The sequence below is a fragment of the Pipistrellus kuhlii genome, unplaced genomic scaffold (assembly GCF_014108245.1).
Source record: "Pipistrellus kuhlii isolate mPipKuh1 unplaced genomic scaffold, mPipKuh1.p scaffold_m20_p_2, whole genome shotgun sequence".
NCBI classification, from domain to species: Eukaryota; Metazoa; Chordata; class Mammalia; order Chiroptera; family Vespertilionidae; genus Pipistrellus; species Pipistrellus kuhlii.
This window is the reverse complement of record NW_023425515.1, coordinates 119,613,263-119,635,143: the sequence shown is the minus strand read 5'-3', so window position 1 is coordinate 119,635,143 and position 21,881 is coordinate 119,613,263. Positions and strand designations below refer to the sequence as shown.

General features: G+C 42.1%; 1 protein-coding gene across 5 annotated transcripts in view; it reads right to left on the bottom strand.

Moving 5' to 3' along the window:
- Positions 1–21,881, bottom strand: part of JARID2 (jumonji and AT-rich interaction domain containing 2) — a 284,195-nt gene that overhangs the window by 63,492 nt on the left and 198,822 nt on the right. For all 5 annotated transcript variants that reach the window (XM_036448052.2, XM_036448054.2, XM_036448051.2 and 2 more), the window contains one exon: positions 2,504–2,673. In XM_036448052.2, the coding sequence (XP_036303945.1) occupies positions 2,504–2,673 (170 nt within the window). The remainder of the gene's footprint in view (positions 1–2,503; positions 2,674–21,881) is intronic.

Genomic DNA, 21,881 nt, shown 5'->3' with positions numbered 1-21,881 from the left:
AGGAGATTTAGAAATAGTCTCATCAAGGAGGTGGTTAACAGTGGTTGTCTCTGGGAGATTGGAGGCAGCGTATTTTGAGTTTTGAGGGTTTTTTTAAAGGAGAGGGAGAGGGGGAGGGGGAAGGAGAGGAAGAGGGAGAGGGAGAAGGGGAGGGAGAAGATGATGGAGGGGGGAGGGAGAAGGAGAAGGAGAGGGGGAGAGATATCAGTTGCCTCCTGCATGTAACCCAACTGGGGATCAAACCCTCAACCTTGGTATGTGCCCTGACCAGGAATCAAACCTGCCACCATGGTTTTGGCGCACAGAACTAAACTGAGCCACATTTAGGTGCATGCTCCAAACAACTGAGTCACACTGGCCGAGTTTATTCTTTTGCTGACATTCCCATCTTATCTGCTGTTATTTCCTTTTGGAAAACCGAATGAACTCTGTTGTTAAACTGAAACTGAAAGTACTGGTACTAATTCACAGCTTTTAATACACAGAGACACAAATATACATCTAGATATACTAAACAAGCATGTACACATACATACACACTACAGGTTCAGAGCACCTAGAGAAATGGTACTAATAGCTATGAAGTAAACACACCTCAGGAGCACATCTTGGCTTGTAAATAACAACTGTTGCTTAAAAAAACAATGCTCCTTGGGGAACTGGAGCATTCCAGGGCTGAGGGAAAGAACATACAAGATGAGCCTGGAACATACTGTTATGCCAGGAAGCAAGGCTGGAAGGATGTCAGGGCCATGTCAAAGAGACCATAAAGCCAGCTTGAAGAAGCTCAAGTAATGATACCCAGAACAATCTAAATATCAAAACAATGGTAAAAGAGTATAATCCTTAAATAGGAAATTGATTTATACAGATAGAAAATAGAGTATGATGAGAAATAAAATGTAGTGTATCACAGAACCACCATACAAAATACTTACCTAATAATAGACAAACATGTAAAGTGACTGTATCTCCTCTATGCACACAACCAATCAGAGTGAGTATGCAAATTAGAAGGCCAAAGATGGCAATGCCCAGCTGCTCCAGGTAAGGAGTGGCTAGGCGGGGTGGGGATAGAGAGGAAGGACAGCTGCTGTGTGTGTGTGTGTGTGTGTGTGTGTGTGTGTGCGCGTGCGCGCGCCAAATGCCACAGAGAAGATAAAACTGCAGACTCCCAGAGTCTACAGCAAAGACAAAGATGGCGGACTCCAGCTGAAGTGTGCAGGAAAGATGAAGAGGGCAGACTCTGGCCAGAGCAAAGGCCTGGGTCCTGGGTGTTAGAGGAAAACTGGTGCTGGAAGTCAAGGGAAGGAAGGTCTATTGCACAAATCTCTTTTTACAATGGGCTTCTAGTTAAATATAAGGGCTAAAAAGGTAACTTTGCAATGGAGAAGCCTCAATCAAGTGATCACCGAGAAAACCATCAGTAAAAGGATAGACTGAAATTTTGTCTAACACAACAGGATGCACTGAGAAGACGGAAGAATCACTTCTGTGATATTCCAGCCCAAAATGCAAAACTCCAATCTAATAATGAAGAAACACAGATAATTCAAATATAGGATCATTCCACAAAACAATCGACTCAGATCAGAAGAGACAAAGACAAAAGTAATGGTCCAATGTTAGCAGACTATGCAGACAACAGTTAGACAATGCTCAATTCTGAACTGAGTCCTTAGGTTCTAAACTTGGACATCACTGAGGCATTTGAAGCCATCTGAAACGAGAGTCTGAGGATTAGGTAGTAGTAATGTATCTTTGTGAAGGTCCTAATTTTGTTTGTTACAGATTATCCTTATTTTAAGAAAATACACACTAATGTGTTAAGGAGCAATGGGGCATCACCAGGTGGAAATTTTCTCTCGAGTAGTTTAGGAAAATGTTCTTTGCACTGTACATAAATCTTCCTATAATTTATTTCAAAATGTTAAGGGGAGTGGGAGGAGAGAAGAACATAACCCTGAATCTCAAGCCAAAGACTAATAGCAAGGACTCTTTCCTTCCTGTTCACCTTCTCTCTCAACTAACTTCACAAAGGAATCTTCAAGTTCCTAGCTTTCTAAAGCTCACCTACATGGACCATTCCAGTAAGAGGCTCCTCGTTCTCTTTGCCAAGCTTTTTGTGTTCTTTCCTCACAACTGTTAGAAAACTTAGTTACTATAGTAAACACTTTCCAACAAAATACAGCCATGTAGACCCAAATGCATCCTTTATTACAAAATTTTATCTTCAACTTGCACTCAGTTAACTGTTGCTGTTTACATATATCAAACAATATTTTCACTGTTAACTATACTTAGAAATTAAGAGTCAAATGAAAAAAGGAAGAGAAATATGAAGAAGATTCAAGCACCTTGGCGTGGGATTTCTCAATTTAAGTCCTACTTCAAAGCAGGCTGGGAACTGAAAGAAGCATCCCGAGGAATCCTGGGTGCACAGTTACTCCATTTTCTATCAATTAGGCTGTTCCCTCCAAAACAAGTGGCAACACAGTCTTACCTCGAAGGCAGAGAAAGGTAAGGAAATCTTCTGTCTTAGGCTTCCTTTTAGAGAGGTCAGAAATTTGAGTAGCTGGAGGGGGTAGCAATGGCTCCACTATCTTTACTGGAGTTGTGCTGGGACTATTCGGCTGAGATTGAGCAAACTTCCTTTGTGCTTGCAGCCTGGGCCTGTGAAAGAAAAGGTAAATAAAAATAAATTAAGCAGAGATCAGAGAATTTTGAGCTATGTGCAGCAATAAAATTATGAAACAGAAGGGGAAAAGACCCTATTTCAAGTTAACTCTTTATAATTAATGTTCTATATCTCTCACACTCTCATAAACCACAGGCCAACTTTAAAGAACAGGAAGTTTGGTTAAAAGGCTGTGTTTAATATATTGATAGAAAGTATGTACCAATACATTCCTGTACACAGACCACTTATGTGCCTGTGTATTTCAACAACTGCTATTTCATGACATGGGATTACTGGCTTATGGACTTCTGATCTACCTAGTGATGAAGAAACACAAATCAGCCTGCCACAGCTATACAGCATTCTATTCGTTAGCATGACGCTGTCACAAACACATGATGTCCTTAATCGTGTGTCCTTACACCCAGCCCATCTTTGCTATCCATCCATCACTGAACCTGTCTTATACCCCAATTCTAATCACTTCTGACTCCAATTCATCCACAATCACTACACTAATTTGAAGCTTATACTAATAGTGCAGAAAATAAATGCATTTCTTTAGTTTATCCAAAACCCCTCCATCCCTGCTATATTATGGATTACTTACCCTCTGGCTGTAGGGTAAACCCAATGCCCTTAGGTAGAAATTAAAAAAACTTCCCTTAATCTATCTTTCAGGTCTCTCCTTAGTACAATCCTACCTAGACCTTGACCCCATAACTTATCCACTTAGTGTCTACAAACCACAATTTACAAAATCTTACGTAAGACACACCTTTCTATCAACTTGAATACTAATGAATTTTAGAAAGACTTCTTTTCAGTTTTCCTTACACCATAGCCAAGTTAAGATATGTATCCTAACATATTTTCCCTTTATGTATAACTAACCTGACATTTATCATAAATTGTCTCATAATAAATCTTCCTCTAATTGTAAGGATCTCAATCCATGATAGAAGTAGGTACTTCTGAGACCACCTTAAACTGTCTATCCAGCCCTGCTTTTACAGATACTCAAGAAATAGTATTTGGGACAGAGGGGCCACGCAAAAGAGTTGTTCCATTCTTACAACATTTGGTACTGTTTTTGAAATTTTGGTCATTCCCACTCTAGTGGGGGTAAATGCTATCTTACTATACTTTCAATTTGCATTTCCCTGATACATAACAACATGGAGCACCTTTTCCTGTGCTTCTTGGCCATTTGTATATCTTCTATTATAAAGAAACTATTAGATGTTTGCCTTTTATATTGAGCTGTCTTTTATTATTTATTTATAGGAGTTTATTGAGTCAAAGCACACACATACACATGTGTGTTCTGGATACCAGTCCTTTATCTAGCAGATTATGTATTGTGAATATTTTAACCCAGACTATGGTTTGCCTTTTCATTTTCTTAATAGTATCTTTTGATGAGCAGAAATTTTGAATTTTGATAAATTTATATGTTTTCTTTAATGCTTAGTGCTTTTTGTGTCCTCTATAAGAAATATTTGTCTGCTTCTAAAATGCAAAAATAATCTACTAAAATTTCCTCTAGAAAATTTTTATTATTCTTTTTTTTTTTAATTAAATTTATCAGGCTGACATTGGTCAAACGGGTCATATAGGTAGGTTTCCAGTGTACATTTCTATGATACATGATCTGTATATGGTACTCCCTAACACCCAAAGTCATATTGTCTTTCATCACCATATATTTGGCCCCCTTTATCATTTGCTACCCCCTAACCCTTCCCTCTGCTAGCCACCATACTGTTGTCTGTGTGTGCCTGTGTTTAACTTGTATATCCTAGGAGTGAAATTATAAGGTTCTTAGCTTTTTCTGACGTATTTCACTTAGCATAATATTAAGGGGGAGAAGAGGATGCGAAGCAAAAAGGAGCCAAGTAACAGCCCCAAAGAAAGGGCTATATCTAGATCTGTGTGAGACTGACAATGCCAGCTCAACTCAAGGTTGCACTGAGTATTACATTCTATATAATAAAAGAATAATATGCAAATTGACCAAACAGCAGAACAATTTGTCACTATGATGCACACTGACCACCAGGGGCAGACGCTTAATGCAGGAGCTGCCCCTTGGTGGTCAGTGCACTCCCACAGGGGAGCACCACTCAGCCAGAAGCCAGGCTCACGGCTGGCGAGCACAGCGGGGGTTGTGGGAGCCTCTCTTTCCTCTGCTGCAGGTGAGCAGTAAGGAGCATGAGAGTGAGAGAGATGTCTGACTGCCAGTTTAAATTCAATCACCCTGAGGACCGGGCCTAAATCAGCAGGCGAACATCTCCTGAGGGTCCCCAGACTGTGAGAGGGCACATGTTGGGCTGAGGGACCCTCAGTTCATGAATCTTATGCACTGGGCCTCTAGTAAGAAATAAAAACAAATCTGTTTCTTTGTAAAACATAAACAAGTAAGTCTTCCCTTAACTACTGTTGGTATTAAAAATATTAAGCCAATGTGATTCAGTGGTTTAGTGCTGACCTATGAACCAGAAGGCCATGGTTCGATTCCCTGTCAGATCATATGCCCAGCTCAATCCCCAACAGGGGGAATACAGGAGGCAGCCAATCAATGATTCTCTCGAATTATTTATGTTTCTCTCTCTCTCTCTCTCTCTCTCTCTCTCTCTCTCTCTCTCTCTCTCTCTCTCTCTCTCAATTCCTCTCTGAAATCAATAAAAACATTTTTAAAATAATAAGTATTTAAACTGACATGCAAAAAACATAACGTTATTTAACTGATTTTAGAGACAGAGACATCCATTTGCTGTTCCACTTATTTATATACTAGAGGCCCAGTGCACAAATTCATGCACATGTGGGGTCTGACCAGACCAGCCCCAATTGGGGCAGATCAGGGCTGGGCCTGTGGAGAGGAGGAGACAGTAGGAGGTTGGCTGGGTAGCCTACCCCAATCAGGGCTCAATCAGGGCCAGGCTGGCCGGGTGGTGGAGGGGAGGGCTTGGGCAGATGGCCAGCAGGCTCTGCCCCAGACTGGTGTGCACCCCCATTTTTTTTGGGGGGGGAGCCTTGATTGGGGGGTGGAGCCAGTCAGGGGGGGAAGCTACAGGTGGTTGGCTGGCCAGCCCTGACCCTGATTGTGAAGTGGGGGGCCCATCGAGGCTGGGGCCAGTCAGGTGAAGGGGTCCACAGGCAATTGGTCAGATGTCTCCACCCCCTTTTGAAGTAAAGGGGGGGGGGGAGGTCGAGGGTGGAGCCAGCTGAAGGGAGGGACTGCAGGGGCAGGGCTGGCCAGGGGGAGGGGTTGTGGGGGGGAGCTGGGGTTGCCAAGCCACCCCACCCTTGATCCAGGTAGGAGAGGCCATGGGAGTTTGACTGGCCAGCCCCACTCTTGATCCGGCAAGGTTTGCTGGCTGCAGTGGGCATCATAGCGATTGGTCGTTATAGAATTCCAGTTGTTGGCTTTTTTTTTTTGTAAACAAAGAGAGAGAGGGATAGAGTGTTAGAAACATAGATCAGCTGCCTCCTGCACACTCCCTTACTGGAGATATGCCTGCAATCAAGGTACATGCCCTTGACTGGAATTGAACCTGGGACTGTTCCTTCAGCCTGTAGGCTGATGCTCTATCCACTGAGCCAAACTGGTAAGGGCCCAATCGCTGGCTATATATATATATAATATATGCGTGTGTGTGTGTGTGTGTGTGTGTGTGTATGTATGTGTGTGTGTGTGTGTGTGTATATATATATATATACACACACACACACACACACATACACACACACAAACATATGTATATATGTATATATGTATATATATCTCCCCACTGATTGATTCCTGCATGTGCCCTGATTGGGACTCAACCCACAACCTTGGTGTACAGATGCTCTAACCAAGTGAGCTACCTGGCCAGGGCCTCAAAATACGTGACATTTAAAAATAACTTTCTAGTATTTAATAAAATACTATAGCAAAATGCACATACCCAGTTTTCTCCTTTGTATAAAGTAACACCTTTAAATTTAGCCTCCTATGAGTCCTGACCAATCTCTCTACCACCCACCAAAAGCACTATTGTACAGGTCGAATTCCTGGTGGAAACTGACATTTGATCAAAAGAGAGACAGCATGACCACTATGTACTTGCTGGGCAACCTTCAGTCCTTAAAATCTGCAAGTATCTCAGAGCTGATCAAAAGCACTTTGGAACCCAAGACAACGAAGTGAATGAAATAGCCACATTAACAAGGTAGAGGCAGAAAACTCTACAAATTTAACAGTTTCCCAAATGTTACCAAAGGAAGAAGGTAATGCCACTATCCCTATGCTATAGGGAACAAGGATCTTTTTTGCCTGGTTATACTAATAAGACGAGATAGCCATAGTGTGTGCTGGAGGGGCTACTACCCTGTTTCCCCGAAAATAAGACAGTGTCTTATATTAATTTTTGCTCCCAAAGATGCGCTAGGTTTTATTTTCAGGGGATGTCTTATTTTTCCATGAAGAAGAATATGGTACACATTTATTGTTAAATGAAAATAAAGGAAATTTATTACCTGTATACGGTACGGTAGTACGGTAGTTGTCAACACAAACCAGACAAACTGAATCCTACAGTATTAAGAATTTACTCATTTATTCAATGACAATCATGTCATCATCTTCTGGAACATCATTATAACAATCCAATTCCTGAATTTCCTGGTGAATTTCTTGTGACTCCATTTCTTTCAGAATCAGTGGACCAAATCTCTTATGTTTAGCAACAGCATTCTGAGACAGAGCCTGGGGCGGGGGGGGGGGGGGGGGGGGGGGGGGGGGGGGGCTTATTTTCGGGGGGGATGCCTTATATTTCACTCAGAAGGAAACCTGTAAGTAGGTCTTATTTTCGGAGGATGTCTTATTTTCGGGGAAACACGGTACTAAGCCCAAAGGAATGAACTTCACAGAGAGAGAGTGACTTCAGAGTGGTGCTTCTCAGACTATCTGAGATGAGGACTATTTTTGTGTTTGCCTATTTTTCCCCCTTTACTTTTGCAAATATTGTAGATATTTTTATAATCAATGCCAACCAAACTGGAGGGTGAGGAGACAAAATTTTAAAAAGACAAACACAAGCCAAAATTTTTATTAGATTCAACAGCCATAAAATCACACTGTGAAACGAAATGCCTTAAGCTTCTAAAAAGCTTACTCTCAGTTTCTGTGTTCCACTCCCTGGCTGCAGGCTGAGCCTGTGCCTAGAGCAGCATGGCTTTAGAGGAGGCACAAGACCAGGAAATGCAGCTCCACTGCAACAGTCACAGCCCTGCAGCACAGTGCCACCACGGGCAGACTGATCCCAGCATAGACTACCTCTTCTCCCAAACAAAGCGCCCCCTCTTCATCATCGAACCCTCCCAGGTAACAGAAAACCTGGTCATTTCATTCTACTAAAAACTTGTTTAGCCAAAACCGGTTTGGCTCAGTGGTAGAGCATCGGTCTGCGGACTGAAAGGTCCCGGGTTCGATTCCAGTCAAGGACATGTATACCTTGGTTGCAGGCACATCCCCAGTAGGGGTTGTGCAAGAGGCAGCTGGTCGATGTTTCTCTCTAATTGACGTTTCTAGCTCTCTGAAAAAAAATCAATCATATATACATAAAACTTGTTTAATTAGTAATTTTATAATCTGTACACCTTTGTTTAAATGGACACAAGCTTACCCTCTGAGCACTGCAGGGTTTTATAGAAACCCAGTTGCATGTGAGCAGGATGTTCTGTGTTTATTGCTTTTTCAAAAGTGAGCAACAACTAATGCTACACATTATGAGAAGTCAGCACAGTCATAATGAAAAACAAATACCAAACACAGATGAGGCACAGATGACAGAGGGGACACCATGAGCTACTTTACAATCTCAGGACCTCAAAGATAGACTGTTCCTACCCGTGTTTAAATAAAAGGACTTTCTTCCTGATGACTTTCTCAGTGAGACTATGAAAAATGGGGCAATAACAGATTAAAAAGTGGCAGTAAAATAAATTACCTCCCAAGTGATACGTATTTGTGAGACCCAGAAGAAAGCAGGAACAAAAGAACAAGACGAACCAATATCTTTTTTTAGAGGCCAGAAGAACCTGTACTTTGCAAAAAGGGCAGGTCTGCGATTTGGCTTTTTCTCCTACAGTCCCGGGAGGATTACAAAGGTGTTGACTCTGCTTAGTTGGCCCCACATAACAAAAGAGCTTGAATGACACAATTTACAGGCCAAATCCATGGAACAGGCACTCTTGGCCTCACAGGTATGTTTGAGGGATAGATGGATCATTCCAGAAGATATGATGCAAGGAACTGAGTGTATATTATCTCAAATCAGTAAAAAAGAAAAGAAAAGAAAAGAAAAGAAAAGAAGTGCGGCTCTGGGAGCACCTGATCATCCCCAGAAGCAAGCAAGCAAGGCCATATATCCACCCACTGCAGCCTTTACTTCACCCACCCCTCCACCAGCTGACTGGCATCTTAACCATAAACAACACCTACCATTCTCTTACTGGAGCAAAAATGTTCTAAAATGGAAATATTGTTTGAACTAATGAGGTTCAGAGATTTCAGGAGGAAGAGAGTATGGGGTCCTGGAAGGAAAAAAGCATGTAGGGCCTCCAAAGCCATTTGGCCTTGAGTTTAGCCACGACAGCCCTTAATGCCAGAACACAAACAATACAGAGGGTGTTTGTCCTTCGTGCAAATGTCAGAAGAATCAACTAGAGCACAATTCACTTTAGGTTTGATTTTTATTGATCAAGGAAGGTGTTTCCCCTACAGAAATCTCCTTCATTCTAGGAACTGTAGATGTAGTTTTGGGTCAAAGAACCAACTAAACTCTCAGCAATCAAAGTAACAGAGATCAATACAGATAAAATAAACACAAACCAACAGAGGAAGCAATGAATAGATATGTTTATGTATGAACAAATATATAAAGTGATGGCAACACTTTATTTACCACACAGAAATCTAGGATTGGGAGCAGTGGAGGTGAAGGACAAGAAGTAATTTCAGATCAAATCATTGCTGTCCCATAGCTTCCATGGTATAAATGCATGCATGTGAATAAAAGGACTAAAGCATGCAAAGAGCCAGCTCTATTTAGAGTTTTGAGACAAATGTTTAAAGAAGAAAGGCCTTAATTTTTGGAGGAATATATATTCCTCGATAAATAGATGGAATCAACTTATAAAAGGACAAGGCCTGCCCTTGAGCCATGAAGCATGGATGTCAGAACAAGTAAGACCAGCCAAGACCTTGGGTCCTCAGGCCAGTTTCTCTGTCACACCACGCTGCGTGCATGTGGGAGGTGAGGCACAGCCCTGTTATGGGCGAAGCATCTGTGGTGCCCTTCTCTAAAAGTTCTTGAGTCCAGGAGCCCCAAGGCAATTCAGGCATGAGTTATATATATATAGATTCCATTTGAGTTAAAACATCCTGGGAGTAAAAATGTGTTGAAATGAAATCAATTTACTACTGACTGATCTGATTGCACAGTGACCCTCTATGTAGGAAAAAAAGCCCTAGGATAAAGGCAATAGCCAGAAGGGTCTGTCTTACTCAACACTGCTCTTTCTACCTGAAGTTTCCCTGCTACGTAACCCCAATTCCATTCCTCTAACATTCTGTGAGCCCAACAGAGAAGTCTCTACTGTAGTCTCCTCTTTATGACCTACTAGAGGCCCGGTGCACAAATTTGTGCATGGGTTGGGGCTGGCCAGCTGGCCCCAACCTCAATCGGGATGTTGGGGGCCCATCAGGGGCCAGATCAGGCTAGCTGGCTGATGCAGTGCATGTCATAGTCACTAGTCATTCCAGTCATTCTGCCATTCTGGTTGCTGGGCTTTTAGATAGATAGATAGATAGATAGATAGATAGATAGATAGATAGATTATCTGCATCAGAGGACAAGCTTCCACAACCACTGAGGAGCAGAGCACCATTCACATGCACCAGTTACAAACCACACCATTCATTCTTCTTTCTTTAGGAATTACATGATTAAACACATGAATGTTTCTGAGCAGAAGGGCAGACTGAATGACAATCCAGGTGCCAGGGAGACCTGGGTGGATCTGAAACAGAACCAACAGCAACAGAAGAAAGGACATGGTGTTCTGCCCCAGGGAAGTTGCTGGCCATCCCAGTGTAAGTCGACCCAAAGGTTCTGGCAGTCAGATCCATGAAGAATCAGATTCATCGACTAAGCATCTCCCCCTGTCATCACAATTTCTACCATCACCACAGTTATTACTTACTAAGAATTTACTGAACCACTTGCCCATTATCAGCTTCATCTAACAAGAGCCAAATAAGATCTGGTTCTGGCTATTAACCATGAAGCACAGGTGCCATCCCATCATGAGGCATGCAGCTGTGGTCCATACGGCCTCAGAGCACAACTGTCGATGGGCCACATCTGCTGGTGCTGGGCAGATGGCCGTGCTACACACCCATGCACACAGGACCACCACATATCAGAGATTGTCTGTACCTCTTGATCCAGCTGCATGGCAGGAGTGGGGGTAGGGGACCAACCTTCTTATTCTTTCCCTGCCACTTGCTAAGACACACACAAGAAGGCATTCTTTTTCTCCTAAGCTGTTCCTTATTTAAATTTAGTTAGCATGTCAGCAGCCAAAAATCATTTTGCTTGACCACTTATAATCTGTCCAAAAATGCCTTCAAATATTTTCTATTTATTTAGTTTTTTAAAAATGTAAAGCACTTTTATGGGAACAAAGAAACACAAAAATAAACACTGGTATTATTTTGAAAGTTAGAAGTAAACTGAAAGTTTGTGAAAGAAACTCCACTGATGAAATGACAAAGTCCCATGCCAAATATTTTTTGTCTTATAATAATAATACCCTCTGTGTGTCCCCTCCTTCCCTCCTCAAATCATGCATTTAGTTGCTGCCCAGGCAGTTTGCCATCAGAAGTCCCACTGTTCCTCCAGGTTTCCTCTGGGGTTATCTACAGGATAGAGTTAACCAGCTTACTGCTATCTTGCACTCAATCTCTAGGACAGTTCTAAATATGGCACAAAAAGAAATTTCTAGGTTAATTAAATTCCATTTCTGTCCAGGATTTCTGATAGTTTACAAACCTGAGGAAGACACAGTGTATGCATCCAATCTGGATGGAGAAAACAGAAGCAAGACGGAGTAGGCGAATTAAAAGAAATGCCCAGCTGGTCCCTTGTTGAGGGACATGTAAGCCAAAACACATTTTATTAACCCAATTTTCCAATATTAAAAACATAAGCTGGTAAATCCAATTATTTAGATTATAACTCAATTCTAAACCAAGAGCAAGGAATGGGTGGGAGGGGAGGGTCTGTTCATTCAAAAAATAAGACATGTTGTGTCTGGCAAATGCAAAATGACCAGCATGGCTGCGCTCTTTGTATTGGTGTGGGGCCAGGCCCTGAAGCTATGCCAACTTGCTGAAAGGCCTATTCAAAAAAAAATTTCCTGTGTTTCCATCCCCAAAATAATTACCCACTCTATTCTACCCCCAAACACACACACACTACAAACCTGGCAGCTACTCAAAGAAACAAGAGTGTGCCCGGGTGTGTGCATGCACAAACACACTGATGACTGTGGGGGGTCGGGCAGGAGACATCCCCTACCCAGGGCAAGCTGCCCGTCAAATTCAAATGCAAGTGCAGTTGCAAAAAAACCACACAGAGTGGTTGTAAACATCCTGTATAGTAAGGAGAAAATAAACACATCCTCAAATGAACCTAGAAGCTAAGCACAGACCAACTCCTACCAAACTCTCCCACAAGAAGCACTGGCAATAAACTGTACCCTGTATGGTTACCCCCCACTCTGCTCCATAGCTGTGACAATTTGTTTATCAGGTTGAGAGGATGTCACACAACGGAGATCAGGGCACAGGGAAGCCAGCAGGCTACAGGAGAGTTTGCTCCATGGAGGGCCTGTTTCATGGTATATCTAGAGACCTCATATTGGTTCAGAGCCCTCATTTCTTGCTGTATATGAAAACAGATGAAATAGTTTGTTTATGCTAAAAACCGCAGAATGTTAAATATGTGCAGCACTTGTCTTAATTAAATTAGATGGGCTATTTTATAGTGGAAGTTTGTTATTAACTGGATTTACCTAAAACTTTATTTTGGTTCAGTCCCCTCAAGATGAATCGTAGGAAGTTTTCCTTGGTCAGAGGGGTAATAAGGAAAAGAACAATGAATCATAAACCGGGGCTTTAGTGCACCCTACCTGCAATCCAGGGAAGTTGGGCATCTATTTCCTAATTTATTTTTTTTTATTTTTTTTTTAAGGAGGGGGACTATGAAATAGAGAAAACTAGAGCTCCCTCCATGTCCAATTTCCTCTGACTTCACCTATAAAACCTGATTATGTAGTTTATTTAACAATTCCTCTGTATATACGATTTCATAATTCAAGGTAGGTGAGGCATACTGATCTTTTGCCTGTGCCCAGTGGAAAATTAGAATCTTAAATCTCTAAAATGTCTGTGTTGGGAGATCCAAGATGGCTGCGCCCAGGTGAACACCTAGCCGCAGCCGCACACAACAATTTCAATAAAATACAACTAAAATATAAAACGGACATTGCCCAGAACTACAGGAAGGTTGACTGACTGGAAATTCTACAGCGAGAAGCAAGGAGAAAACCAGAAGGAGGCGCGGAGGAGCTGGAAAAGCCCAAGGTACGGAGACGCGGCGTGCGGAGAGGACTGAGCCGGAGAGGAGGGGGAGGCGGAGTGCCTGGCGGGCGTTCCCTAGTGGAAAGGAGATAAAACTCCGACTGTGCTGGGCCCCCGACTGCTCTGAACCCCAGTTTTAGGCCAGACCCCAGGGACTCAGGCTCAGCCATAGGGAGCCGGGCTGTAAGGCGGAACCCGGGGAGAGGCGAAAGGAGGTCCCGGAGGCGCGCACACTGCGCGCAGAGAAGGGACGGTCTGCTGTGTCGCGGGATTGCCCTGACAGGAAGGAGACTGGGGCTCCAGACTGCTGTGAACGCCACCTCAAACTCCACTTTCAACTGAACTGAACCCCAATACCGGGCTCATTGTGGGAGAGCATAGACTGTTTGGCAGCAGGCGAAAATTGACGGCACCTTTCTCTCAGAGGCGCCGGCAGCGAGCACTGAAGGACCTGCATAGGGTGGAGCTGACGGAAGCCAAAGCTGCAGGCTCCACCCTGAAACCCCATTCCATCTGTAACTGGGAAATGCGACAAAATAGATCACAAACAAAAGAAATGGAGGACAAAAAGCGTCTGGATATAGAGTTCAAATCTACGCTTATAAGGTTTTTCAAGAATTTCCTAGAAAAGATGGATAAGGCCTATGAGGATATGAAAAGAGATCAACTAGAATTAATAAGGAGTCAACAAGAAATGATAAGGGATCAACAAGAAATAAAGAATACATTGTCTGAAATAAAAAATATTTTAGAGTCCTAAAAACAGAAGGGAAGATCACAAGAATCAAGTCAAAGATTTGGAACATAAAGAGCCAGAAGACACTCCTCCACAGAAGCTAGAAGGCAAGAGAATCCAGAAAATTGAAGATAATGTAAGAAACCTCTGGGACAACTTCAAGCGAACCAACATCAGAATTATTGGGGTCCCAGAAGATGAGAGAGAGCAAGATATCGAAAACATACTGAAAGAAATAGTGACAGAAAACTTCCCCCACCTGGTGAAAGAATTAGACTTACAAGTCCAGGAAGCACACAGAACTCCAAACAAAAGGAATCCAAAGAGGACCACACAGAGACACATCATTATTAAAATTCCAAGAGCAAAAGACAAAGAGAGAATATTAAAAGAAGCAAGAGCAAAGAAGGTAGTAACCTATAAAGAAGCACCCATACGATTGTCAGCTGACTTCTCAACAGAAACCACGCAGGCCAGAAGGGAATGGTAAGAAATATTCAAGGTGACGAATAGCAAGAACCTACAGCCAAAGATAATCTACCCAGCAAAGCTATCACTCAGAATCCAAGGCCAGATAAAGAGCTTCACTAATAAATAAATAAAAAAGCTAAAGGAGTTCATCACCGCCAAACCAGAATTATATGAATTGCTGAAGGGTGTTCTTTCAGAAGAGAAAGTAAACAAAGATAAAAATTATGAACAACATATACGTAACTATCAACAAGTGAATCTAAAAACCAAGGAAATTAAAAAAAAAATCTGATGAACAATAGTAGCTGTTGAATATAATAGAATCGGAGGTATGGAAGGGGAGTGAACTGACGATTCTTGGGGAAAAGGGGAGAGGGGGGCGTGGGAAGAGACTGAACATAAACTGTGCACCTATGGATGAGGACAATGGGGAGAGGGGAAAGGGCAGAGGGTGGGGTGGGAACCTGGTGGAGGAGAGCAATGGTGGGGGGGAGGGAGGAACATTTTTAATAATATGAACAATAAAAACTTATTTAAAAAAATTTTAAAAAAATAAAAAATAATAAAATGTCTGTGTTGCTAAGCTATGGATTTCCAGCGCCAACTTCCTAACTACACCTTGTCAGGCGAAAAAAACAAAATCTTTATTTAACTTTCAGACTGATTTAATCTATAACTTTCAGATTCTAACTTATGTATACTTACTGTTTGTCTGGTACTTTAGAAGATAGGGGTGGAGAAATTTTCAAATGTTCATAAATTTTTAAAAATTTTTAATAAGGAAAAGAACAATGAATCACAAACCGGGGCTTCCAAAAGTTGTCCCTTAATTCCCTTAAACTATTAAATAGTAACAATATTCTCTATATTCGGTTTCCTTAAGACTTAATAGTCCCAGTTAGGAATTATTTACTATTCTTTGGAAACATTAACATCCTTCAAAATTAACATAACTACTTACATATATTCATCAACTCAACCAATGAAAAAGTCAGCCCAAGGAAAAGGCAAGCACAGAAAACAAAAATGTTACCATCACCTTAGAAGATATTCCAATTGCTCACAAACACTGTACTACCTCTGAACTTAGGCACTGAGAATCAGGCACCAAAGAAATTGTGAGCCTTTGTTTTTCTTTTATTCAGAGGAAAGGATTAAGGGAGAGGAAGGAGAATGGAATATCAAAAGTCAATGACAGTAGTAAATATTTATACGCTATGTGCAGCATCTTCCCATGCAAAACATTACTGGGTACATAAATCTCAGGTGGACAGGGAGATACCACACAGATAGTATAAAAAGTAATATGCATCCCCAACTGGTTTGGCTCAGTGGATAGAGCACTGACCTATGGACTGAAGGGTCCCAGGTTCGATTCCTGTTAAGGGCATGTACCTTGGTTGCAGGCACATCCCCACTGTGGGGTGTGCAGGAGGCAGCTGATCAATGTTTTTCTCTCATTGATGCTTCTAACTCGATCCCTCTCCCTTCTTCTATGTGAAAAATCAATAAAGTGTATTTTTTAAAAATAAAGTAATATGCAGCACAGCTTTTAATCCAATTAATTAAAAGTTTGCAATTATGGTTTTGTAAATCTTAAGCAGTATCTTACCATATAAAAAAAAAAAAAAAAAAAACCCATGGCTTCCTAGAAATCATGACTGTCGTGATCTGGGAAATATTTGACATTGATTTCTTATGTGTTCCAGAAAGAAACCATGTCAAATTTGAGAGGGATCATTGTTAATAAACAATTAAAGCAGCAACAAAGCCCTTTTGTTCCGTCAGTCACAAATGTCACATGTGTTAGAGTTTACCACCTATGGGAAGCTGCCTGTTCTGCCCCCCCAGGGAATATAACCCTCTCCTTTCCAGGGCTCCAATTCCAAATCCAGGATCTGAAAGTTCCAAATGCCATTTTCCACAAAGACTGTCAGTTTCAGGTCTATCTTAAGCAAAAACTATATCTTACAGCAGAAGAGTGTTTTAAAAAGGGTAACAAGAATCAGAAGAACAGCACATGAAAGTTAAGGATCTGGCCAAAGAAATCCCTAATACATTATTTTGGTTACAAGGTGTGAACACATTCAGCTTTAAAAGCCTCAAAGAGCCAGTTAAAATGGTAATCTGCCTTTCCACTCTCTCCTGAGGTTGGATTGCCAATTTTGTTTTTAAAATATTATTTCAACAAAAATCCCAGCAGTTTCTCAATTAGGTTACTCAATACCAATTGTGAACTGCCAGAAATCTCCACAAATCCTGGCTTAAGATGATGGTTGGATAAGGAGAGTGAATGATTTTGTGAAGCAAGAATCGTGTTTTAGTTCCTTCTTAAGGAAAAAGGAAAATATACTAAGAAACAAAACCCAGCAGAATCCAAAGGGTGTAACTGAAAAGTCGATCCTATGGACTTCCCACTAGAAACATTCTCAATGGAGCTGCATGGTGGAACAGATTCTAAGCTCCATCAGCATGTGAGAGAACAAAGCACAATGGCAGTGCTCAGAATGCAGACTGGTCCTGACAGACGATTACTCCTGCAATACTCAGGAGAAAGCTTTGGCTTCTCACATCCTCTGCCTCTCAGACAGTTGATCTGTTAACAGAGGTCTGCTTTATTTAAAGAGTGACAAATAGAAAAGGGATGCTGAACAATTTCCCTGCCTACTGGATATTCCATGCAGTAGCTGACAAGCAACAATAGGTGGCAATAAAGAGTCTTTAGAATCCAGCTCTGGGACCACCAACCACTGAGGGGAAAAGGACTTCTGACACAGGGATTTATGCCAGCCCCCAGCATTAACCAATTTTTAGGACCTGTGCTAAAATCTGATGATAGCTCAGAAACCAGCCACTGTTGATGGAAAGTAGTATAGAAACAATATTAGCAATATCCTTTCATTCCATTAGCCCAATCTCAAATCAAGTTTCTTGCTTGTATGGAAAATACAAAGACACTCACAATCCAGCATTTTATACACTAAAAAATGTAACTGGGGCAAAAATCCACAACATGGTTTTCTGAAATAGTAATTTTTTACCACCAAAAAATATTTAAAAAAGACAAAACTAAAGTTAATACATGGGGGTTCACATACGTTTCCTTCATTTGGGACTGACATAAAGATATTACTGTATTTTCTGTATACAAGACGCTATTTTTTTTTCTAGTCATTAGATTGAAATCCAGGGGCTTCTCATACATGGACGTCAGCAGTTACGCCAGTGTGTAGCTGCCCATACCTTGTTAAACAGGCTTTCTCCAACCAAATCATAAGCCTTATTGTTACTGACATCAGCTGATGCTGTAACTGGAGGTGGAGGTGGAGAGTGCGCAGATGCAACAGGGACCAAAAGGTTCTGAATCCATAAAGATGTCAAAAGATAAAAAGATAAATAGCCCTAGCTGGTTTGGCTCAGTGGACAGAGCATCAAGCCTGAAGGGACCCAGATTAGATACTGATCAAGTACACATGCAAAGGTTGTGGGCTTGATCCCCAAATGGGAGCATGCAGGAGGCAGCCGATTAATGATTCTCTCTCATCATTGATGTTTCTATCTCTCCCTCTCCCTTTCCTTTCCTCTCTGAAATAAAAAAATATCCTTCTCTTCTCTGCAATACACTAACCAGCTCCAAGAAACAGAAACTAAGTAGGTATAAGCTTCCTCACAGCTGGCTTCAGCAAAACGCTATGCCAACTAAGTGGGCAAATCTGACTCGTGTTCATAAAGATGTGGGTGGCATTCACTGGGGGTCGAGGGGTGCATCTCTATACTTTGTATAACGAGTCACTTCAATTCTGCTAGCTTAAACATGCCCTAATGGTCTCCACCTTTGATCAAAGAGGCATCCATCTTTAATAGCACCAATATGTTGCCAAACACCACACTCCCAAGCCACAAGTCAGTCCTGGGCAGGGCTGCTAAGGTTCCCCCTACAGCAATCTGTAAATGAGCTTGGAAGGAGACGCTTCCATCTGAACACTTAAAGCTCCCTTGCCCACCCCACCCCTATACGAATACCCTCGGAGCAGCTATTATCACTTCCACACCCATAAAAGGGCCAAGACACTGACCCTGAGGAGCTCACTACTGGTTTACAAAAAATTACAATAGAGTAATTCAGTTTCTCAGCTTATACCTTCAACTGCGCTCTTCCTCAAGTTTATCTTTGTTTCATCTCATATACACAATCCCAGGTATCCCAGGACACTTCATCTGAGATGCAGAGTACAGCAGTCTAACTTCACAGGTGTTTTTCCCCAAAATTACTGTTGTAGGTTTTTTGTTTTTAATTTATGTCATACGACTTGAAAAGCAGAAAATATAAAATTAGCACTGCAGCTAGAACAGGATACATCAAGGATACATCGTTGAGGCTATTGGTGCCTCTTTATTAGATAGGATTATTAGTATAGATGCCACACATTAAGTTTAATAAAAAAAGAAAATGTGATATAAATACACATTGGAATATTATTCAGATATAATAGGAGACACCAATAGCCTCTCCTTTCTTATCCCCTCCTATCCTGTCCTAGAGAGATTTCCATGATGTCTCAGTTCTAAGATTATCAAGACACCAACAAACTTGAGCTGGAAATAAAAAAATAAAAAATACAACCCTATTCCATGGATAGGTCAATAAGCAATGAAAACTGCACGTGCATTTCACAGAAGAGTAAGGCAATGATTTGTGAAGAGTGGCTACAGCGTTTGGACAGGTTCAAGCCTTGTACTAATGAGAGGGCACAATCCTCTCATGGCAAAGCCATGTGCAAGTCCCAGCAAAATGATAGCCAAAGGTTGGCGTTGTAAGCTTGACCTTATGGTCCCGAACCTGTAGTACCAGGAGGCTGAGTGATGTGGGCTTGACAGAGTTCAGGTGCACTGAGTAAGATTCAAAACCCGAGAGAACATTGTAAACATCTTGACCATGCCCTTACTTTGCCTCATGGAATCTGGCTGTAAAATAAAGATTCAGCTTGTAGGCCGTGGCACTGTCTCTCCATCACAGGGCAGCATCCCATCTAGCTCCAGCTTTATTCTCTTGTCTGTCTTCTTTAATCCTTCACGACCATCCCCCTCAGGTTCACCCCTGGCTGTGCTGGACACAGTTCAATGACTGACTGAATTGGAAGCTAACTCAGACAACTCAGAACACTCAGCTTTTCCTCATCCAGTTTCTGCTCCCACAAAGGAGAGGATGCGGACAAGCCCAGTAACTGTGTCACCAAGATGAGGAGACCCCACAATGGAAGCACAAGCAAGGGTGCAGTTGAAGAAGGAATTGAGGCAGATTCCACAGTGTGACTGAGCTGGGCAGAAAATGGGCTGAAGGAAATAGGCAAATGAAGGACAGACATGTGTGCCTTAAAGAAATGCACCTGACTCATAAGATACACATCATACACATTTTCCACTCCTACATATGAAACTTTAGGTTTCATGAAGAGCAGTCTAAAGCAGTCACAGCAAGACAATAAGATATGACCAAGACTACACACCAGGGAGTGGGCTGGAACTTCAGTTTTTGTCATTCTCTGCCAACCACTGAAAAAGCTTTTCTCTGGGAGAGAAATGGGTTTGGGAGGCAATCATTTACCACCAGAGAACCTACTAGGAAGAAAGGTACAATTTACTGTATTCCTTCCTGACCTACTGTATCAAAGCAAACAACTACAAGCAAAAATAACCTCACATCCTGTGGTTTCAATGCTGATCAGCACAATAATCTTACCTAATAAAAGATTAATATGCAAATTAACCATCACTCCACTACACCCACCAGCCACACCCACCAGCTAACCCAACCAAGATGGCTGCCACCACAGAGAGCAGGAGGGAGGCTTGGGTTTCCTTGGCAATAGAAGGAAGCCAAGCTTTCCACACACCCTGGCCGGCCCAGGCCTCCACTCAAGGCTACAAAGTTTCAATTATAGAAGATAAATCCCAAGAAAAATGGCAGTAGCCACAGAGCTGGAGAGAGCAGGCTAGGGTTGCCCCTGATGATGGAGGAAGCCAAGCTTTCCATCTGCCCTGGCCAGCCTAGGCCTCCATTCCAGGCTACAAAGTTTCAATTGTAGAAGATAAATAAATTCCAGATACCAGGGCCTCCACTTGAGTTGCTGAGGGGCATGGCCAGCCTGCAAACTACCACAGGCCCCTTGCCCAGATTGCCTCATGCCCCAAGGGAACCCCCAACCCATGCACCAGGCCTCTATCCTATCTAATAAAAGAGTAATATGCAGATTGACTATCACTCCAACACACAAGATCAAGATAGCTGCCACCATGTGGTCAAAGATCCTCCCCCAATGTAGACACAAGATGGCCACCACAAAATGGACAGCAGGGGAGGGCAGTTGGGGGAATCAAGCCTGCAGGGGAGGGCAGTTAGGGGTGACCAGGCCAACAGAGGAGGGAAGCTGGGGGCAAACAGGTTGTCATGGGAGTGGTTAGGGGGTGATCAGGCTGGCAGGCAGAAGTGGTTAGGGGCAATCAAGAAGGCAGGCAGGCGAGAAGTTGGGAGCCAGCAGTCCTGGATTGTGAGAGGGATGTCCAACTGCCTGTTGGAGAGGGTGCAGGCTGGGCTGAGGGGCCCCCACCCCAAAGTGCACAAATTTTGTGTACCGGGCCTCTAGTAAAACCATAAAACCACCGCCCTCTGGAGAACAGTGTGTGGCTCCTGGTGGTCCTGAAGAGGCTGGATGGGTCCACTTGGAGTGTGCCAGGCCTGCAGGCACCACGTACCAGATGAGAACTACATGCTCGCTCCAGAGAGGACAATCCACTACAGTCCCATTCTCCATGGACTGAACTTGTTTTAAGTAAATGTGAAAATAAAATGTAAACATTAGAATAAGAAAAACTATTTTCAAAATGATAGATACTGGAAAGGACATGGAGAGAAGAGAGCCTTTATGCACTGCTTGTGGGAATGTAAACTAGTATAGCAACTATGGAAAACAGTATGGAGGTTCCCCCCAAAAAAATTAAAAATAGAATACTTTATAATCCAACAATCCAAAGGAAATGAAATCATTTATCTCAAAGAGATATCTGCAACCCATGTTTATTGCAGCATTATTTACAACAGCCAAGACATGGAAATAACCTAAGAATCCTTCAGGAGACATATAGAATAAAAATTTCAAAAAATGTGCTATAAGAAAAGATGAAATAGACCTTGAGAATATCATGCTAAGACAAGAACCATATGATATTATTCATATGTAGAATATAAAACAAAGCAACAAGGTGAACAAAGACAAACCAACAAAATCTCATAGACA